Raw genomic sequence first — 18327 nt, 5'->3', positions numbered from 1 at the left:
CAATGTCTTGCACTGTGCAGCTTCAGCTCAGACACTGCATTAGTTGAGAGTCAGACTTTAGTCACTGCTCTAATGCTAATGCGCTCTGGCTAATCACTCTTCCCCTAAAGTCTGAAGGACTTAGAGGGGAATTACAGTAAGAGGATCCATGAATTACATGAATGAAAAATGCAAGATGTAGAGCAAAACATGACTTCACTGCTGCTTACAAAATTTCACTGTCTGTTCTGATCTTTCAGTGTGGGTGGCCAGATAGAATTTGGAGTTGTGCTCTGCTGACTTTCAATCTTAGACATAAAAGGCGAAGAGATGCCGAGGTGAGAAAGATACAGAAAAAGAGATGTCTGTGCCTGACAGCAATAAAAAGAGAAAGATCAGGGTTGGAAAGAACAGCGACACAGCTGAAGGCTCTAGAAACTAAGGGCACATTTAAAGCACCAGTGTGGTCAGAGGGGCCGTGGTGGAGAGATGATACAGATTATCCATAACAAAGCCGTGGGTTAAGAACATAGCAGGAAGGATGTAAGATAACACCCTTTCACCAGATCCAGGAGAAAAGCTGATGTGGCCTCTCAGCATAGTGCTCCCATCGGGGGGTAAAGTGACTAATGCGTTTTCCTCAAGAGATGTGCTATTGTGAGCCTGCTAGCCATTCAGCATTGTGGCTATGCAGATTAGATTAGCTTCATACACTGCCATTGCTATGCCCAACAGCTGCACAGTTCTGCAGTGCAGAGTATCAAACGAAGAACAATGGACCAGGGACCTTATGGAGAACACAATGGTGGGAGGACCAGCCAGGGCCTGCAGCTCCCACAAGACTCTCTTGGTTCAGTTTTCCCTACTATAGTTTTTTTCTCAATCTTTTTTCTCAGTCTGATCTATAATCACTAGCAGAGGTAAACGATATTTTAAAAAATATAATATTGTGATACTTCAAGAAATTTTCACAATACATATTTATTTTGTCAGACATCTGATCAGTTATAACAGAAAGAAAAGTACATTTAAAAAGTACTGTCAAAAACTATAATTATTTTCATCCAATATTTGTGTCACGCATTCCACGGACAACATTTCCCAGCAGCCTTTGGGAGATCACGTGACGGCTCAGTCACAACCAAAGTCCGACACGGACTCCATTTCCCAGGAGTCACAGGGGGCACACGTGACCAATGACTCAGTTCAATGCTCCTATCAGCGTTCACAATCCCCAGACGTGGAACACCTGTGGATTATGTCATATGACCTCTTTTACTTAGTATATAAGCCTGGGCTTAGAATAGTACGGTTGTGAAGTATTGTAGCCCTGTGATCTACTGAGTGTTTTTTTTTGGAATGTTTGCCTCTTTGTGTTTTTCGACCTTTGCACTGCCTTTACGTTTCTTGAGTTTTTGCCTTGTCCTTATGGTACTATCGCCTATATTGCTTGATCAGTGTTTAGACTTCCTGGACTGTGTATTGACTACAATTCTGGTTTTCCCTCTGGTTAAGACTAAATCCGGCATTTCAAGATCTGCATTCGTCTGAACTCTGTTCCCATGTAACAATTTGGCATACTGCGTTGCGCTAAATCTAGTTAAAAGGGAGTAATCCTGCTCTCTTTATAATGAAACATGCAGTTGGTCAACGTTTTGCGAGTACTGATGATATCCATGATATGTTCAGAAAACCATATTGTGTTGTATTGTGATATAATGTATCATGATAACAATATTTCTTGCCATAGTGTTCAGCCCTAATAACTAGCCTGATCTAAATGATCAAAACAGTCAAAACATCAGAATGACACCTAATAACTAATTTTGTTTATTATTCTTTTTTTCTACAATTAATGTTTATTTTTAAGATTAGTGTTTAGTGTTTTTTCAGTGTTTATTTAAATTCACACTTTTCCTGTTTACTGTCTATTTAATGTTATTGCTACACCATGAGGTCTGAGAGTAATGCAATTTTAGTACACTGTATGTCCTGTACATTGACTATAAAGCTGACTTGACTAACTGCTTTTTTCCCCATTTTATTTATTTTTTGGTCAACTAGTAAACATGGGGCAAACATTTCACTCTGGATGGATCAACAGAAATACTGGATCAATAGCAGCAACATTAGGGACACAATTTTTGAGTTTCCCCTGATATAACAGATTAAAAAAGGTATGATCTGCTGAATTAAATTTGATGTGCTACAACATGAAAATTAATGTCCAGGGATGTCCCCAAAACTTGGAATAAGAACTAAGTATCACTACACTACACTACGCTAGGCAGGTTTCTGCACGAGCTTCTGATTTCAGGAGATCAAATCCTACAATTTCATGTTGACAAATGCAGAAGCTGTGTTGGATCTTACTACACAAATAGCTTGGCCAAATCTTTTCAACTCATTTTGGGTCAGTTTTCCAGACAGGAATTGAGACTAGCCCTCAAAAGGATTTTAGTTTTAAAGGAGGATTTCCATTAGAATGTTGTGTAGTCCAGGACTAGATCCTTTTCTGGGAAATTGATCTTTTAATAATTTTCCCATATTCAATTTTTCCTTTCTAGATGCATGTTTTTGGACCAAAACCCTGGCTGGACTCATCAGACAGCCTATTGAGAAGGTATATGCTTACATTTCCGACAGCATTAGAATATCAAACGGAAACTTTTTGTTAACATTCCTTCCCACAAGGAGCAACAGAGCACAAGGACTTCCTTCCTACAGTCTGTGTTATTTTTGGTTAGCGCTATGCTGGTCTTATAGGAGCACAGAAAGTAGGAGGAAAGGAGGCTGCCTTACTAGCAAAAAGGGTTCTATACAGTACCAACAAGGGTATTTTGGCTTGTAACAGTAGTGGAACCCTTTTGGTGCTATATAGAACCCTTTTCAAAAAGATTCTATATAGAACCATCTACAGCACACTTTCCATCAATCTGAAGAAGGCTTTTATGATGCAAAGAGCCCTTAAATTAGGTAAAGAGTTCTTTGAGTGTTCATGGTCCTATATAGAACCATTTTCTTGACTGAAGAACCCTTGAGGAACCATCTTTTTTAAGAGTGTAGTTTCGGTTTTCCACAAAGTGCTAGGCTTAGAGATATGTCAATCAAAATTTTACTCTCTCAATACACATCTGAGCTCAATGTTGAGTACCAATTTAACATTCTGCATACATGCAGTGTCTGAATACCTTTTCCACAATCAGTTTTGTTTTTAGAATGTTTATAAATTCAAACTTTTTGCTCATATTTATAAGTACAAATGACAAATGTGGATATATGCATTGGAGGTATATTAAATAACATATACAAAAGCGTCTACATGCTACACATAATACATCACAATTTTATAATGACCTGAAATAAGTAAGACTCACGCCTGAACCAATTAATAAGGTTAGTATTGTTGTCGATCCAGCATACTGGAGCAGTCTGTCTCTAGTCTATTGGTGTGTGAAAGAGAAAAAGAAAGAAATAGGGCTTCAAGGCTAATTTGACATGGTCCACAGAACTACCTTATATATTCTCCTTTGAGAAGCCTCTGCTCAGTCATTTCAACTGGTATCAGCTCATCCTTTCAGCAGCCTGGCTGTTCATCCAATGTACGCACTTCTCTGGGAAATACAGCTTTCTGCATGGAATACTGTGAGCAGTAAGACGCGACAGGCCGGCTGTGACAGGGTCAGCCTACATGACCCTGCAGCAGCAGCCCAGAGGAGACGGCGCCAAGCTGACGGCAAGTTATGAGCCTTTTCTCATTCTACACAAGCATAAAAGTGTGTGTCTGTGTGAGCGCAGTTCTTCATTACAAAGGATGCAGATGCAGGTAAAAGGCTATACATAAGAACTGCAGTGGAATATGCTCCAATGTCTTCACAGTATGATAAGCCAGTTTATCATGGTTTCACTGCATTATGGTATTAAGCAACCATTTAGCTGGTATTAAGCAACCTTTTAACCATCAGCTGAGGTAGCAGTGTAAAAAATGGACTGCAGAGCCAGTCTCACAGTCCTTTGAAGTCAGTGTCTATTAAGAGATGCACTGAAAGGGAGTGAGTTCCATCTTAAATTGGTTCAGAAACACTGGTTTAAGGAAGTTGCAGGAAAATACATAGATGGCAAAAGACGGAAACGCATTTTAAGTGGTATTCTGAAAAAGTAAACAATGTAATAACCATCCGGTCATACATGGTGACTAACCGTGAAACCATGAAACCATAACAAGCTGACAAGCCTTATAATCCAAATCTGATACAGTTTTATCATTTCACTGTGACAATAAATTCCATATTTGACTACATGCCCAAGCACTGTGATAGCATCAGTAATTCAACAACTCACCTCCATACTGCAATTTAGAGTTAAAATAAATATGTCTACAATCACTTGACCAAAAATCAATAACAACAAAAAAGTCTTTTTTTTTTGTTTTTCCTTTCACATAGGCGAGGGATTACACTAGCACTGGGGCACCATCTGCTAGCCAGCAGAGATTGTGCTAATCTGTATGTGTTTGTACATGACTGGGACAAATGAACAGCACATGGACTACTGTGCAAACATTTTGGTGGGTAGAACTAGTGGCCACAAATAGCTTTAATTCAGCAGCTCCACTTTACTGTAACACATAGTTCAGGGAGGGACATGTTTAAGCATTTGGGTCAATTCAAATGCTTTGGCTAAATGAAAGCATACAGATAGGCAAAATACTATGGTAATTTCTGATAGCATCACAGACAATGCAACTTTAGGAAGAAGAAAGTGTTTGTGTCAGCAGTGTTTGGCTGAGAGCAACAGAGCTAACCACTCATTGTAGCGGTAACTAAGGCAGCAGCTGGAAATGGCAGGACGGTTGTTCATTAGATTAAGCCCTGCGCCGCTGGGCTAATTGGGCTACTAAGTAATGAGGCTGCACAGTAGGCTCGTCTCTGACGTTTGGTTTTAATTTATTGTCCTATAACGTGTGATCTTGTTTCTCTCAACACAGTTTTTTTAAGTTAATCTCTCAGAGACAATTCTGATTGCCAAGTCTTGCCTTTTTTTTCTTTTGACAAGAAATAAAGTATACCACCACAATAAAAAGGAAGGGTGCATACATAGCATTATTAGCTGAAAATGAAAAAAGAATTATCACACTGATATTGGAATTGCAGCTTATAATTACTTTTCTACTCATATATGCACGGACACTTGTGTGGGCACTAGTGGTGCTCCTTTCCACACTTTTCAACTCATTCAAATACAGTGTGGTGTATTACAGCTTTGCCCTATATATTGAAGATAAGGGGTTCAAGTCCCTGCAGGATAACCACTTCTACACAAGGGTCATTGGGCTAGACTCCTAATGTTACATTCATCTACCATTGTAAGTGGTTCTGATAAGATTGCCTATAAAATATTTACATACAAGAATGTAAAGGCGCTCACTTCATACATGGATTATAGTGTGAGCTGTTTTAAATTGGAAAAAAATAAAGTTATCTGTCAGTAATATCAGTATCGCATACAACATGGTGTTAATTACTGGGTATGGGACTAGCCCAGATAATCCAAATCAGTGCATGCCAGCTAAAAATTCTAACTTATTTGTAATGTTGTTGTTGATTCCATTTGCTCTCCCTAGGTGGGCTTATGCTGTTTTCCAGCACGGCGCTCATTTACTTGAGTTTCAAAAGTTTCCAGGGTCCTGCATGTTATACAAAATGAACTATTTCCCGAAGCCTTAAAAGCTTTTGAAAAGCCAGTCACTTTCAGTCAGACCTAATGGTTGTTTTGGAGGCATTTCAAAATCAGTAAGGGAAATTCATTTTTTCCTCATATCGTATAGTGCCTGCTCAATTATTTTTATGCTTTACAGTGTACTGCACATATCAGTATGTGTGTTAGATGGCACACATATTTGTGAAATTAGGTGACTGTGATCACAATGTACTTCAATACAGCCTGTATTCAAAACCACTGCAGCCTCTCTAATGAATGCAGCTCAATGAAGCAAAGATTCTCAAAACAAAATGATTCCTCTGTGTAGATTATGATTCATGGGATGAGAGTTTGACTGACAACAAGCGCCCACATTAATGGTTGTTTTGGAGCGAAAACAATTACAGGAACGCCCTGGGGGATTACCTCTGCATTTTTAACAGCAGTACCTAAGAAAGAAACCTTTCTAATAAGGGAACTTTGAAAATGGTAGGCTCATTCTCAAAGGTCTAACAACGTTTGCATAATGTACACTAACTGGATGTATTTCCAGTAACTCCTACATCAAGGGACAGAGACTCTGAGATTGCTGTGAACACAGCTTCTTTATCACACTGTCAAAAAACAAACGCTGCCAGAAAATACAGCAAAGTAGAAGGAAATCTTTACTTACTGAAGAGCTGCACTGTTTTCTTCTGTGGGCCACTAATCTAAGATCTTGGATTTTGTTTGCTTGAAACTGAAAAAAATTGTGGAAGAACTGAAGGAAGAAGGAAAGTGTTGTAACATTTCAGGCCTACTTGGGAATAAATAAAGAGATGCCACTTACACGTTCATTCAAAAGTTTGAACTGCTGTTCAACAACGACAATGACAAATGTGTAAAATAAAATCATATCAGCTAGTCCTGTGCAACTTCACAGGTTTTAAATAAGTAGTAAGACAAAGGGAATTTGTAAAATAAATAAATAAATAAATAAAATTTTAAATGCCTTAAGAAAAATGATCAGACCTGTAGAAGAAAAAAGTTATAATCAAATCAATATCCAGAATTCATTCTATCACAAGTGGAGATCATAATTCCAGGCATATAATTTGCATTAATATAAATATAATATGCATTGTTTATCATTTAATCACTCCTTCATAAAATTCCTGAAATACTAAAAATTTTTAGATCCGATCTGTCAAGAACACTTGTTGCCAGGAAACACAAAGTAATAAGCCACACATTAGATTATTATTACATATAAAAAATATTGGTAACCAAGTTGATAATGTTTTAACATGATTAATGATCAATGCCAAATTTTTCCCCCAGTTTGACCTTTTAATCCATCCATAGTTCCAGCCTTAAGCTCTTTTCATGCAGTTACTAAGACAAAGCAACAATAACCCTCTCAATCAAATACAAGTTTTTAAACTGTTTTTTAAACAAGTTTTATTAATGGCTTCCTTGATTTCCAGCTACTTATAAAACCAACAGGAAAGTCGAAAGCTTCACTTCTAAAAAAATCTTTGGCAGTTTAACTACAAAGCTAACTAATGCTAAGTTTATCAGTGGAAAACAACTAACGTCAATGAGTGGTTAAACTACAGCATTTAACTTATTCTGCCTAAATGACGAAGCTGAAATTGGGTTTTTATTTACCAGCTTCTTGTTAGAATTTTCCTGTTTCACCTTATATGGCATAGCAGCTGCACCACTTAAGTTGGAACAGGAAAATTCAACCAAGAAGTAAATAAAGTAATGGTCAATATACCCGTGACTTGCATGTCTGGTACAGTCGATGCAGTCAAAATTATTAAAACATAATGGAGCTGTAAATAAATAAATATAATTATTTTTAACCTGTATTATATCATGTTATCTTGGTGAGACTGGGCAAATCTTTGATTATGTTATGTATTTCAATAGAACATAAAAAGAATATTGGTTGATAAATCAATGTACTGAATTTTAAAATCCTGTTGAAATCAGTATCAAACTTAAATATCCTTCATCAGCCAGGTTCTTTTCAGTTCTGTTTACAGAATAAAAATAATGTCACAGTAATAAATACATTCTATTGCAGCTCATTTTGTCCAAGAAATGTACTATTTGTACTCCTTTTAAAATAGAAACATATCTATGTTTAGAGCTTTTAAGCAAAATTTGGCAATATTTATCACTTGATAGCTCTAACTGGCAAAATGATTAAAAATATGGCAAAGTGATTCCTAAGGTAGTACATGACTCTTAGTCTTGAGAGAAAGCGCCAAACAATGAGAAGATAAGGTACTGAACTAGGTACACCTGATCAACAAGTTTTGTTGCACGATTACGAGATCCCTTAATGGCGGTCAGTTAATAGCAGCAATAACTAAAGCATGATGTAATTTCAGGTTAATTATTCCTCACTCATAGGTCACTGAAGCAGAGAAATTCTGTCAAAAGTGCAGATTCTTTCAGTCCATACCAACATTTGTGTTGAAGACATGTTTTATCATTGAAATCTGGGCGTTTGCTTGTGTCACACTGAACAAACTGTTTAAGGTGAAACCTGTAAATGTAAATCATATTGTAGCTTTATAAATAGTGCAATTCCATAACATTTCAATATTATAGCAAAACAAGAGCAATAACTCTAGAATTCTAAGGGTTAAAAGCCTCAAAACACAGCACTCCTAAGTGATGCATCTGCCTAAGAGGATTGCATCAGTGCTCTCCTTCAAGTGCACACTATGACGCTGCATGAGCAGCGGCTTGAAAAGAAGCTGTGATGTGGTGGCTGGCCTCATGTGTCTTGAAGGAAGAATATGCTTGCCTTCAAACTCCCAGACTGGTTGGTGTGTGTACATTAGGAAACAAGCATGTGAGAACTGTGACAACTAATGTTAGTGAGACAAATACATAAAAAATGAATCAATGTTTTCTTGCATGCACATTTTACCACACTTGTAACCTGTGTCCTTGAAGAGTATAAGCAAAAACTGGATGAACTGCTTTATGCAGGTCCATTCTGGTTCACTGCCCCTCTCCTCTCTGTCTGTGCACTCCATTATTCATGCATAAATGGAGGGGCTTACTAACAGTGGGGGTTAGAGTAGTCCCACAGCTGTCAGTCATCTTTCATATATCCAATAACTGCATCTTCTACAGCTAAGCAGCTCTGGTGCACTTAAGTGATTTCAGAATCAGAATCGTGTGTCATATTTTTCCCCTGAGCTCCAATGTTAGTGTGGTTTATATGCAAAAACCAGTCATGATTCAGTTTGAGAGACTGATACATGTAAATAACCTCATTTCTGATTGGCTGCCCTGTACTGTGAGCTGAAACACTTCTTATAACTTCAATGTGAAAGTGTGGGACTAAACTGCTGTAGACTGAATCAGCATATAAACATGCATTTGTTGGTTTTCATGACATCACAAAAACGAATTGCTTCAAAACATGATGTCTTTGCTGCTTAATTTCCATATGAATGTGTGCAAAAGTATCCAGACACCCTTATAATTAGTGAATTCAGCAAATTTAAAGTGCACTCACTGCTGACTCAGGCGTTCCAACTGCACTCACACAGTTTGCATAATCTTCGTAGTGAAGCACTGCCAACAGAATGGGACAATCTGAAACAGCTGCACGTGAGCCTAAGTTCACAAGGCTCAATGCCAAGCATTGGCTCAAGTGGTGTAAAGCTCTCCAGCACTGGGCTGTGGTGTAATAGAACTGCATTCTATGGAACAACGGAGCACCGTCTAGTACATCTGGAATGAGCTGGAGTGGTATTATGGTCCAGAACCAACATAACTTTACAACTTCACTTATCCTCTTGTTTCTGAATGCAATCTAATCCTTACAGCACTGTTACAACATCTAGTTTAAAGCCCTCCCAGAAGAGGCTGATATTGCTGCAAAAGTGGTGATCTTAATTACTAACATTCTTGATTTCAGAATAAGTGCTGGAACAGCTGGTGTCTACAAACTTTTGGACACTTAGTCTATGATCCGTGGACTGAATGGCTTGTTCTGAAACTTTTACCTGATACAGACCCTTTACAATCAGTGTGAAAATGTACATGAATGCAAGCTAAGTGCTGCCTGAAGATTTTCAAAGCAAATATGAAGAACAAGGCCCCAGTCGATAGGTATCTGTACATCTGTGCTCCAGGCATGACCTCACATCTCTAAATCAATAGGCTTGGCTTAACCCTTAATTTTCTGCAAAGGATTCTGCGCAGTCGATAGTTACGAGACAGAACAAGCCTTCTGAGTGAACTTCTCTCTGAGGTTTTACAGCTCCATCTACTTTTGTGTCAGTCAGGCAGTAACTCAGGAACAGGGAAATAATGCAGATTCAAGCTGGCTGCTGTCACTCAGTAAACAGTCTGTCTGTCCCGTGAGCTGTGGTGAAGCTGGAAACTGTCACTGACATTAAACCCCTTACTAACTGTACAAAGTGTGGTTATTTTTTGTTTGTGCAGATGAAACTGCAGTTATGAATAGTCTAATAACGTTTCTGTTCTCTGCGTGTGTCATCTGAAGACCGGTGGCCTGTTTGCATAAAACATCTTAAGCATTTATCTTCACTTATCACTTAGGATGTCTTATGCAAGTGACCACAACACTATTTTCTCTTTGGCAATATCACTAAAGCTACAAATTATCCACAATTCAATTATCTGGATAAGTGGCTCTCAACAGAAAATAAGGTTCAATTCATTTTAGGACAATTAGCAAATGTGTTTTTGTCACAGTAGTTCTGTCATATGCATCTGCACTCAAAACAACTGGAATGTTATTATTCTGAAAGATTCCTATCCAGGCATGTGTACCATATTATACCAGTAGGAGTCCTTGGGCAAGACTCAAATGCTACCTTTGCCTACTTCAGCAGATTGATTAAATAATATGTCGCTCTGGATAAGAGCCTCTGCCAAATTCATTAATATAAAGGTTTGATTGCTTTGGTATGGTTTGTTAAGTCTATTTGAATTGTTTGGTCTTCTTTTATGTGTATATGTATATAAACAAAAACCTCACATTATTTGATTAATCGCCAAATAAATGTTAGATCTTCAGCATCTAATACTGTTATTTCTCTGCCTCTTGTTTCTGAAAAAAAAGGTTTTATTTTGGATAAGCAGCATTGTGAGCAAAAAAAGGACTTTAACTTATTAATGGAGGTCTCGTGAGTTCAGGATAGGATTTAAGACAAATGTGAGTTTAACAGTGATGTATATGTAGAGTACTAAACTCATCAAGCCAGACATTTCACTGTATCCCATCTGACCAGGGTCCACAGAATCATTATCATCTTTCTATATGCCTCAATTAAAATAACAACATAACCAGTACATGACAAACACTTATCAAGAATATACTTAAAACTCTTCTAGAACAGTGTTGTGCTGCTCACTAATCATGACTAATTCTCTAACAGTTGATGAGGAACTAGTGCATCACCCGCAGCTCTTTCAGGACTAAAAATAGATGGAATCTTAAAAAACACGAAGGCCCTCACAGATAAGGAGACTGTAACTGACTGGAAATAAATTGCAAATGGTTATGAATTCAACACAAACTCAAAATGCATCCTCATCCTTAATGTTTAATGTGATTGGCTATTCAAGTACTTCACTTTACATAGAAAGTATCTTGTTACTGTAAGCTCCTCTAGGAAGTCACAGAGGGCTTATAGACAGTTGAAGGAGAAGGTGAGAAAATGCTCTAGGATATTGAGTGTACTGTCACTGTAAGATGTCTTTTGGTAACTGCAGCCATAGTGAAGGTGCTTACCCACACACTGTCATTGTAACTACAGCCAAAGCCAGTGTCACATTTCACAGCATTGCTATAACCCGAAGAACTGCAGTGAAGCTCTGACCAGTTTATTCACTACTGGGCCTACACAACCCCCTTTGATGTATACTGTATAATGGGGAGACATAATCAGTATAATTCTTCCATAAAATATTAAAACAATATATAACAATATGCAAAAGCAGTAGCTGGGACTACTGATGTTTAGGAACCATAACTGTGGAGCTGTGCTATAATGTAAACTATAATCAGTACACTGTTAGCAAACTGATGAAGGTTGACAGAACCATAGTAGGACTGGGTGATATGGGAAATATGAATGTAGCTTGTAGAAAACATGATCCATCTTTTACCTTTTTCCTTATTCATTTCATTCACTTTCTTTACTTGCTTTCCTTTTTCATTTTCTTAGATTTTCAGGAAAGTTTATGAGGGGCTACAATCCAGCCAAGAATGTAACCCCTCCTTATAAAACATTAGGCATACCACTGACATAATCTCTAAAAATATATAATCTTTCTGCTTCTTTTTAATAAAACCAAAAGAATAAAGACCATCACACACCAGATGCATGGTGTCTCATAGCAGAGTGCTGCTATAGAATGCAGGGAGAGCCTACAAACAGCAGGTTCAAGCTCAATTATACACTCAACCCATGTAAACTGAGTGAAATAAAGTGTTCAGCATCACTTAACACTGGCATCCATTTACTACCTCTCCACAGACTGGCTATTTCTGAGCTGAAAAACACGAGCTGAAAGCCTAACCTAGCAATGTTATTGGGGTGACTTACTTTTAGGATTTGTCTGTTTATGCAAAAGACTGATTGTCTTTCTCTGTGTACACTGCAAGCCACAAGTGACCTATTGTGGCTTTCTGTGGTCTCAATACGGCTTCAAATGAATATAGTAATGGCAAAATACTGCATGGCGTGCTGTTGCACGCTGAGAAATTGAACAGTGCTCGGAGTCAAGGAGTGCCGGTGAGCGTTGATGCGCTGTCTCAACACTAGCACGCATACCTCCATTAAAAACACTGGTTTCCAATTTTTGGATGCTACACAGTGCTGTGTGATGCATCACATCCAGTGTGCAACGGCCTAAAGGAAGCCCAATCCCATTTTACCTCTTGCCCTTACCCCTCCATGTTGCATGCTCACACATGCGGGTGTCAGGGTGTCCTGATTTTTGTTAAGGTAGAGAGGTAGGGCGAAGTGTCAGGGCTACGTGGCCCTCCAAGCAGAGGTTTTTCTGAGGCACGCTCCAAACTGTTATTAAAAAAAGAAACACTGGGAAGATGGCTGCGCAAGCGGCCAAAGTAACCCACAAAGTTCCTATCAGTTACCACTGCAGTCCGACCGGGTTGCCGACAGAGCACTGCTAGTAGCCTGTTACATAGAGTAATCTTTGTTTTTATTTGAGAGTTGTTTTCAACCACCTCAATACCTTGGTACCTCAATACCAAGGGGTATGGTGACACTTGAAAACAAGGGATAGGGGTAAAACTAAGAAATGGGATTGGGCCTTAGAATAAGCTATACAGCTAATAGACGCAGTAACCTTTCACTAGCTGTACTCTTTACACAGCAACTACACTACAAATCTGAGAGCTGATTAATACAGTTATGAAATAGGACATTTGGGCAACACACTGAGGTGTTAATAACAAAAAGAATTTTATCATGACATTAAAGTACTCACTATATACACATAGCCTAGTAAATGCAAGACTGAAAAGGCTTAAGCATCATTTATGCTGTACTCAAAGAGCTTTTTTTCTTTTTCATTCAGAATGATATTCAATTCAATTTCACAGACATTCAGTAACGCATGAGTTATATATGCTCATTAACACCACTGACTGACTTATTCAAATCATACCACTTTTGTGCCTTTTCAACTATGTTAAATGAATTTAGCTTGACCCTTGGTATTACTGCCACTTTATCTTCTTCACCCATTTCAGAACAAGCGCTTTCTGAAGAGCATTTTCCTGCAGTGCCAATACAGAAACAACCTTGAGTACAACTGTATTTTAATAGATATTATGCTCCTTTATAATATGAAATACATATAGTGTAATACAAAAATTTGATAAATACAATATTTATTGTTATCGTGACAATTTACATCATTTCACAATATAGCCTACTTTTGTGAGCATGTGGACATGATTTGAGTACCTAAAGCAGAAATTCCAGCTGTGGTGATAGGAGCAAGACTCCTGAAGAGTTCAAAGTATCTTAAAGCTCACAGAAAGTAACTGCATTAATTGGTTATGAATATGTTGCTTGATGCCCAGGGCCTTCATTTATGATATTTTGAGGTTTTGACCTCAAATATATTTCTTCAAATACATTAATGGCAGAGGTGTATTAAATAGAACTATAGAAACCATTTTTATAGCATAAAATCTAATTGTATTTGATTCACAGTGTGCATAGTGTACAAACACTAAGACGTCAATGTTCAGAATGTTTTTAAATGCAATTTTCAAAAAAAACAAAAAAAAAACAAAAAAAAACGAATTTCTTAAGCATTCTCTGAAAATAATGTTAATTATTTTCTTAAGATTTAGATTTTTCTTAAGATTCAGGTGCTGTGATGTTATATTTGTTCTATTTCATCCACCCCTAATGTAAACCTGATCTGAATTCAAAACGAAAAAAAAAAAAACTCTTGATAGCATAAATCATAACATAATGGTCATGTCAGTCGAGTAAATGCTATGAAATGCCAATAACACATTAAGTCTGGTCTTTATGGGAATACATATAAGCACTGCACCCGCATGGGTAAAAAAAGGGCTACAGAGAGAGAGAAAAAATTATGACTGAGGCTACGGCCAAAGTGCTTTAAGTACACAGAGCTACTGATTAATATATGTGCTGATCAGAAGCATTTAAAATTGGTGCTGAAGCACAGATTCTTCTGCTTGTGGTGTAAACTGAGCTTTATAGAGGTTTTACAGTGGCTCAGCACAAACAGTTCACTTAGGGTAAAGCCATTTACATGTAAGACCCCAACTTGAAAGAGCATTACATAACCCTTCCTGCACTGGGAGAATGGGCCACTTTTCTATTCTTTTTCATTTCACCTCTATGCTCACTTTGTGCATTAGTATATGATATGTAGCCAAAGTAAGTGAACATGTCCACATTTCCAATAAACTCATCAGTTTCCTGTTGAATTGAATCAAAGATGAGGTTAGACTGTTTAAATTGTCTTTGAAATTCCATGTTATTATTACACAGCAGCTTTATTTTTCAGTAACGTAACTGTGCATTAAACATGTGGTCTAGGAGTAATACGCAATGCACTGTCACAAAATAAAAATATCTAAGTGAAAAGTATTGAGCATTATCTAGTACAGCTCAAAACACTATGCAGAATGCTATAAAGTGTTATTTTTTAGAATACAAGTCAATAAAAGGAAAACAGGAAATAATGTATATCAGGGCAGGAAAGTGGGCTTATTCACAGATGGAGAAAATGCTATAAAAGACAAATAAAATGTAAGGTCAGCAAGCTACAAATTGTCATGGTTCAGTAAAGAGCCAAACACTGTGATCAGTTTCAGTTATGGGCTGTTTGTTAAAACCAACCGAAAGACTAAGGCGAACGGAAATGAGTTCTCACATTAAAACATCAGGATTGTGTCATTGGTCCATTTCAGTCACACATGGTCACATCAGACAAACCCATGCAGTCAAGACTATGATGTAATCTTATGAAACACCACATAGACAAGCTGCACATAGACAGCACCAGAAACAAGAAACACACAATCACAGTTAAGGCTATGGATGCTGGAATGTTCTAATGTCAAGTCTACATATGACGGCCTTACGGGCAATGAGCTAACTAGCACTGGCTACCTTCAGCATGGGATTTTCCCTAGCACTCACTAGTATGTCTTACCATATTTTACTTGGATTGTATTTAGTCAATCTAAAGTTACAATTCAGTTTTGGGTGGACAAAGGCACAGCATCTTTTAGCACAGCATCATTTCCAGTGCTGACCACAACATTGTATAGCTTTTTTTCTTGCTAAAACACACCTGATCGAACATATAAAGGGCCTGATATTGAGGGTGTAATATGCTGCAACCAATATTGGTCAATATGCATGTAGCCTAATAATGTAGCTTCTGAAAAAAACTGAATATCTCTTTAAAGCAGTGGTTGTCAAATACAGAACATGCTGATAAATTATGATGTAGGATGTAATTAAGTGAAAAAGACATCATCAGGATCTACTGGTCTGACTTATTATGTACTGTCATGAAGGATCTATGGAGCTTTGTTGTTCATTAGCCTCCCTCCGTAAGAAATACGCTATATTGCCAAAAGTATTCACTCACCCATCCAAATCAACGAATTCAGGAGTTCCAATCACTTCAAGGGTGACATGTGTATAAAACCAATCACCTAGGCATGCAGACTGCTTCTACAAACATTTGTGAAAGAATGAGTCATTCTCAGAAGTTCAGTGAATTCCAGCGTGGTAATGTGATAGGATGCCCCCTGTGCAACAATTCCAGTCATGAAACTTCCTCGCTACTAAACATTTTAGAGTCAACTGTCAATGGTATTATAACAAAGTGTAAGCGATTGAGAACGACAGAAACTCAGCCACGAAGTGGTAGGCATGTAAAATGACAGAGTGGGGTCAGCGGATGCTGAGGCGCATAGTGCACAGAGGTTGCCAACCTCCAAACTTCATGTGACCTTCAGATTAGCTCAAGAACAGTGCATAGAGAGCATCATGGAATTGGGTTTCCAAAGCTGAGCAGCTGCATCCAAGCCTTACATCACCAAGTGCAATGCAAAGCGTCAAATGCAGTGGTGTAAAGTGCTGCCACTGGACTCTAGAGCAGCGGAAACGTGCCAAGTATAAAGTTTGATGGAGAGGGGATTATGGTGTGGGGTTGTTTTTCACAAGTTGGGCTCGGACCCTTAGTTCCAGTGAAAGGAACTCTTAATGATTCAGCAGACCAAGAGATTTGGACAATTTCATGCTCCCAACTTTGTGGGAACAGTTCGAGGATGGCCCCTTCCTGTTCTAACATGACTGTGCACCAGCGCACAAAGTAAGGTCCACAAAGACATGGATGAACGAGTTTGGTGTGGAAGAACTTGACTGGCCTGCACAGAGTCCTGACCTCCACCTGATAGAACACCTTTGGGATGAATTAGAGCAGAGACTGAGAGCCAGGCCTTCTCATCCAACATAAATGTCTGACCTCACAAATGCACTTCTGGAAAAATGGTAAAAAATTCCCATAAACACATTCCTAACCCTTGTGGAAAGCCTTTCCAGAAGAGTTGAAATTGTTATAGCTGCAAAGGGTGGGCCGACATCATATTAAACCCTATGGATTAAGAATGGGATCTCACTCAAGTTCATATGCGTGTGAAGGCAGATGAGCGAATACTTTTCGCAATATAGTGTATATGTAGTAGCTCAGCAGGCCTGAGAGCATGGAGTAGCAGACAAGCAGATGGTGAAGTGTCTTGGCAGGACACAGTGGCTTATGTATTAGGACTACAAGGATTGTGAGTAATAATAACTTTGTGACTTTTCTGCTTGAGAAAATCCATCAGCAGCAGAAGGATGATTCTGTGATTCTGCACCACTATTTTGCTTGTTAATAAGGAGATACAACATTTTTAATATGTGTAAGTTGTTATAAAACTGAATTAACATAGTCATTATAGTTAATCACACAAAAGTAGGCAAAATGGTGTGATGACCCTCACATATCACACATTTTAAAACATCTTTCTAAATCGTAACAATATACCAAGCACTGGAGCAGGTGTCTAGGGGTTATTATTTCCTGATGTGTATGTGACTGAATGTAAAAGTGAACAAGGCCGACAAAACGCAGGTGGAAAAGCAGAAACATGATCCGAGCGCCATGACAGGACAGAATGAAGCACTAATGTTATCCTCTTAATGAATTCTTAGGTTAAAAAAATGTTAATAAAAAGCTAAAGGCACACAAAATTCTGAAATTAACAGCTCTGCAGCTTTAAGAATTCGAGTGAGAAGAGTTTATGCTTAAACGTTGCTTAAATGTACCGGGCTGATGCAGATTACAAGTAAGCACTGTAGGCTAAATGAAGGCTAACGTTAACCTCGTAGCACATGAACTGTGTTAATTACTCAAAACAGCATCAGCGGACAGTCTGACCTGCAGACTAGCAGGCGTGTATCTTTGGCTAAATAGTTCGGCTCTAACAGGCTCGAACATGAACTAAACTGGCAGCTAACTTATACTTTCACAGGACAGAACATGCCTACCAGCTTTCCGAAACTACAGCCGAGTTATGACGACGAATAGACTCAAAAAAATAGAATAAAATAGTTTACAATTAGCGAGCTAAGCTACCTTGCTAACTAATGCTTTTTCCATCCAAGGGCCTAAGAGGAAGACGAAGGGTAAAGTTAGCAAGCTAACTACAAAGCAGTCCAACAGAACTGCTGAAGTGGGACGCTGTTTAGTAAATACATCAGCTAGCCAGATAAAAGAGTCATGTCACCTGGTGTTTTAAGAGTTACAGAGCCTACACCAGCCAGCTTGTAAAAGAATAACAGAACTTAGCCTGTTAACCAAATGACCTGTAGATGCAGTTTCCATGACAACAGGGAGCGGCTGCCGGTCGCTCTCGGCATGGCTGAAGAGCTGCCCGTCTTCACTCGGCTCGTCTCGCAGCTGCCGCCCATCCTCCGAGTCGTCAAACCGGGCCGCGGCGTTCCCAAACCGATCCATCTTCTCGAAACCGTCTCCGTACCACCCGCCCTCTGAACTTGGCTCCTCGCTGGGCTTCGCGGACAT

At 38.5% G+C, this 18327-nt stretch overlaps 1 protein-coding gene across 1 annotated transcript in view; it reads right to left on the bottom strand.

Moving 5' to 3' along the window:
* Positions 1-18327, bottom strand: part of rtn1b (reticulon 1b) — a 55948-nt gene extending 37621 nt beyond the window's left edge. The window contains exon 1 of the mRNA XM_017710480.2: positions 18111-18327. Within this exon, the coding sequence (XP_017565969.1) occupies positions 18111-18327 (217 nt within the window). The remainder of the gene's footprint in view (positions 1-18110) is intronic.

Source organism: Pygocentrus nattereri, chromosome 4 (assembly GCF_015220715.1).
Source record: "Pygocentrus nattereri isolate fPygNat1 chromosome 4, fPygNat1.pri, whole genome shotgun sequence".
Taxonomy (NCBI): domain Eukaryota; kingdom Metazoa; phylum Chordata; class Actinopteri; order Characiformes; family Serrasalmidae; genus Pygocentrus; species Pygocentrus nattereri.
Note: the sequence above shows the minus strand (reverse complement) of the source record. Positions and strands in the feature narration are given on the sequence as shown.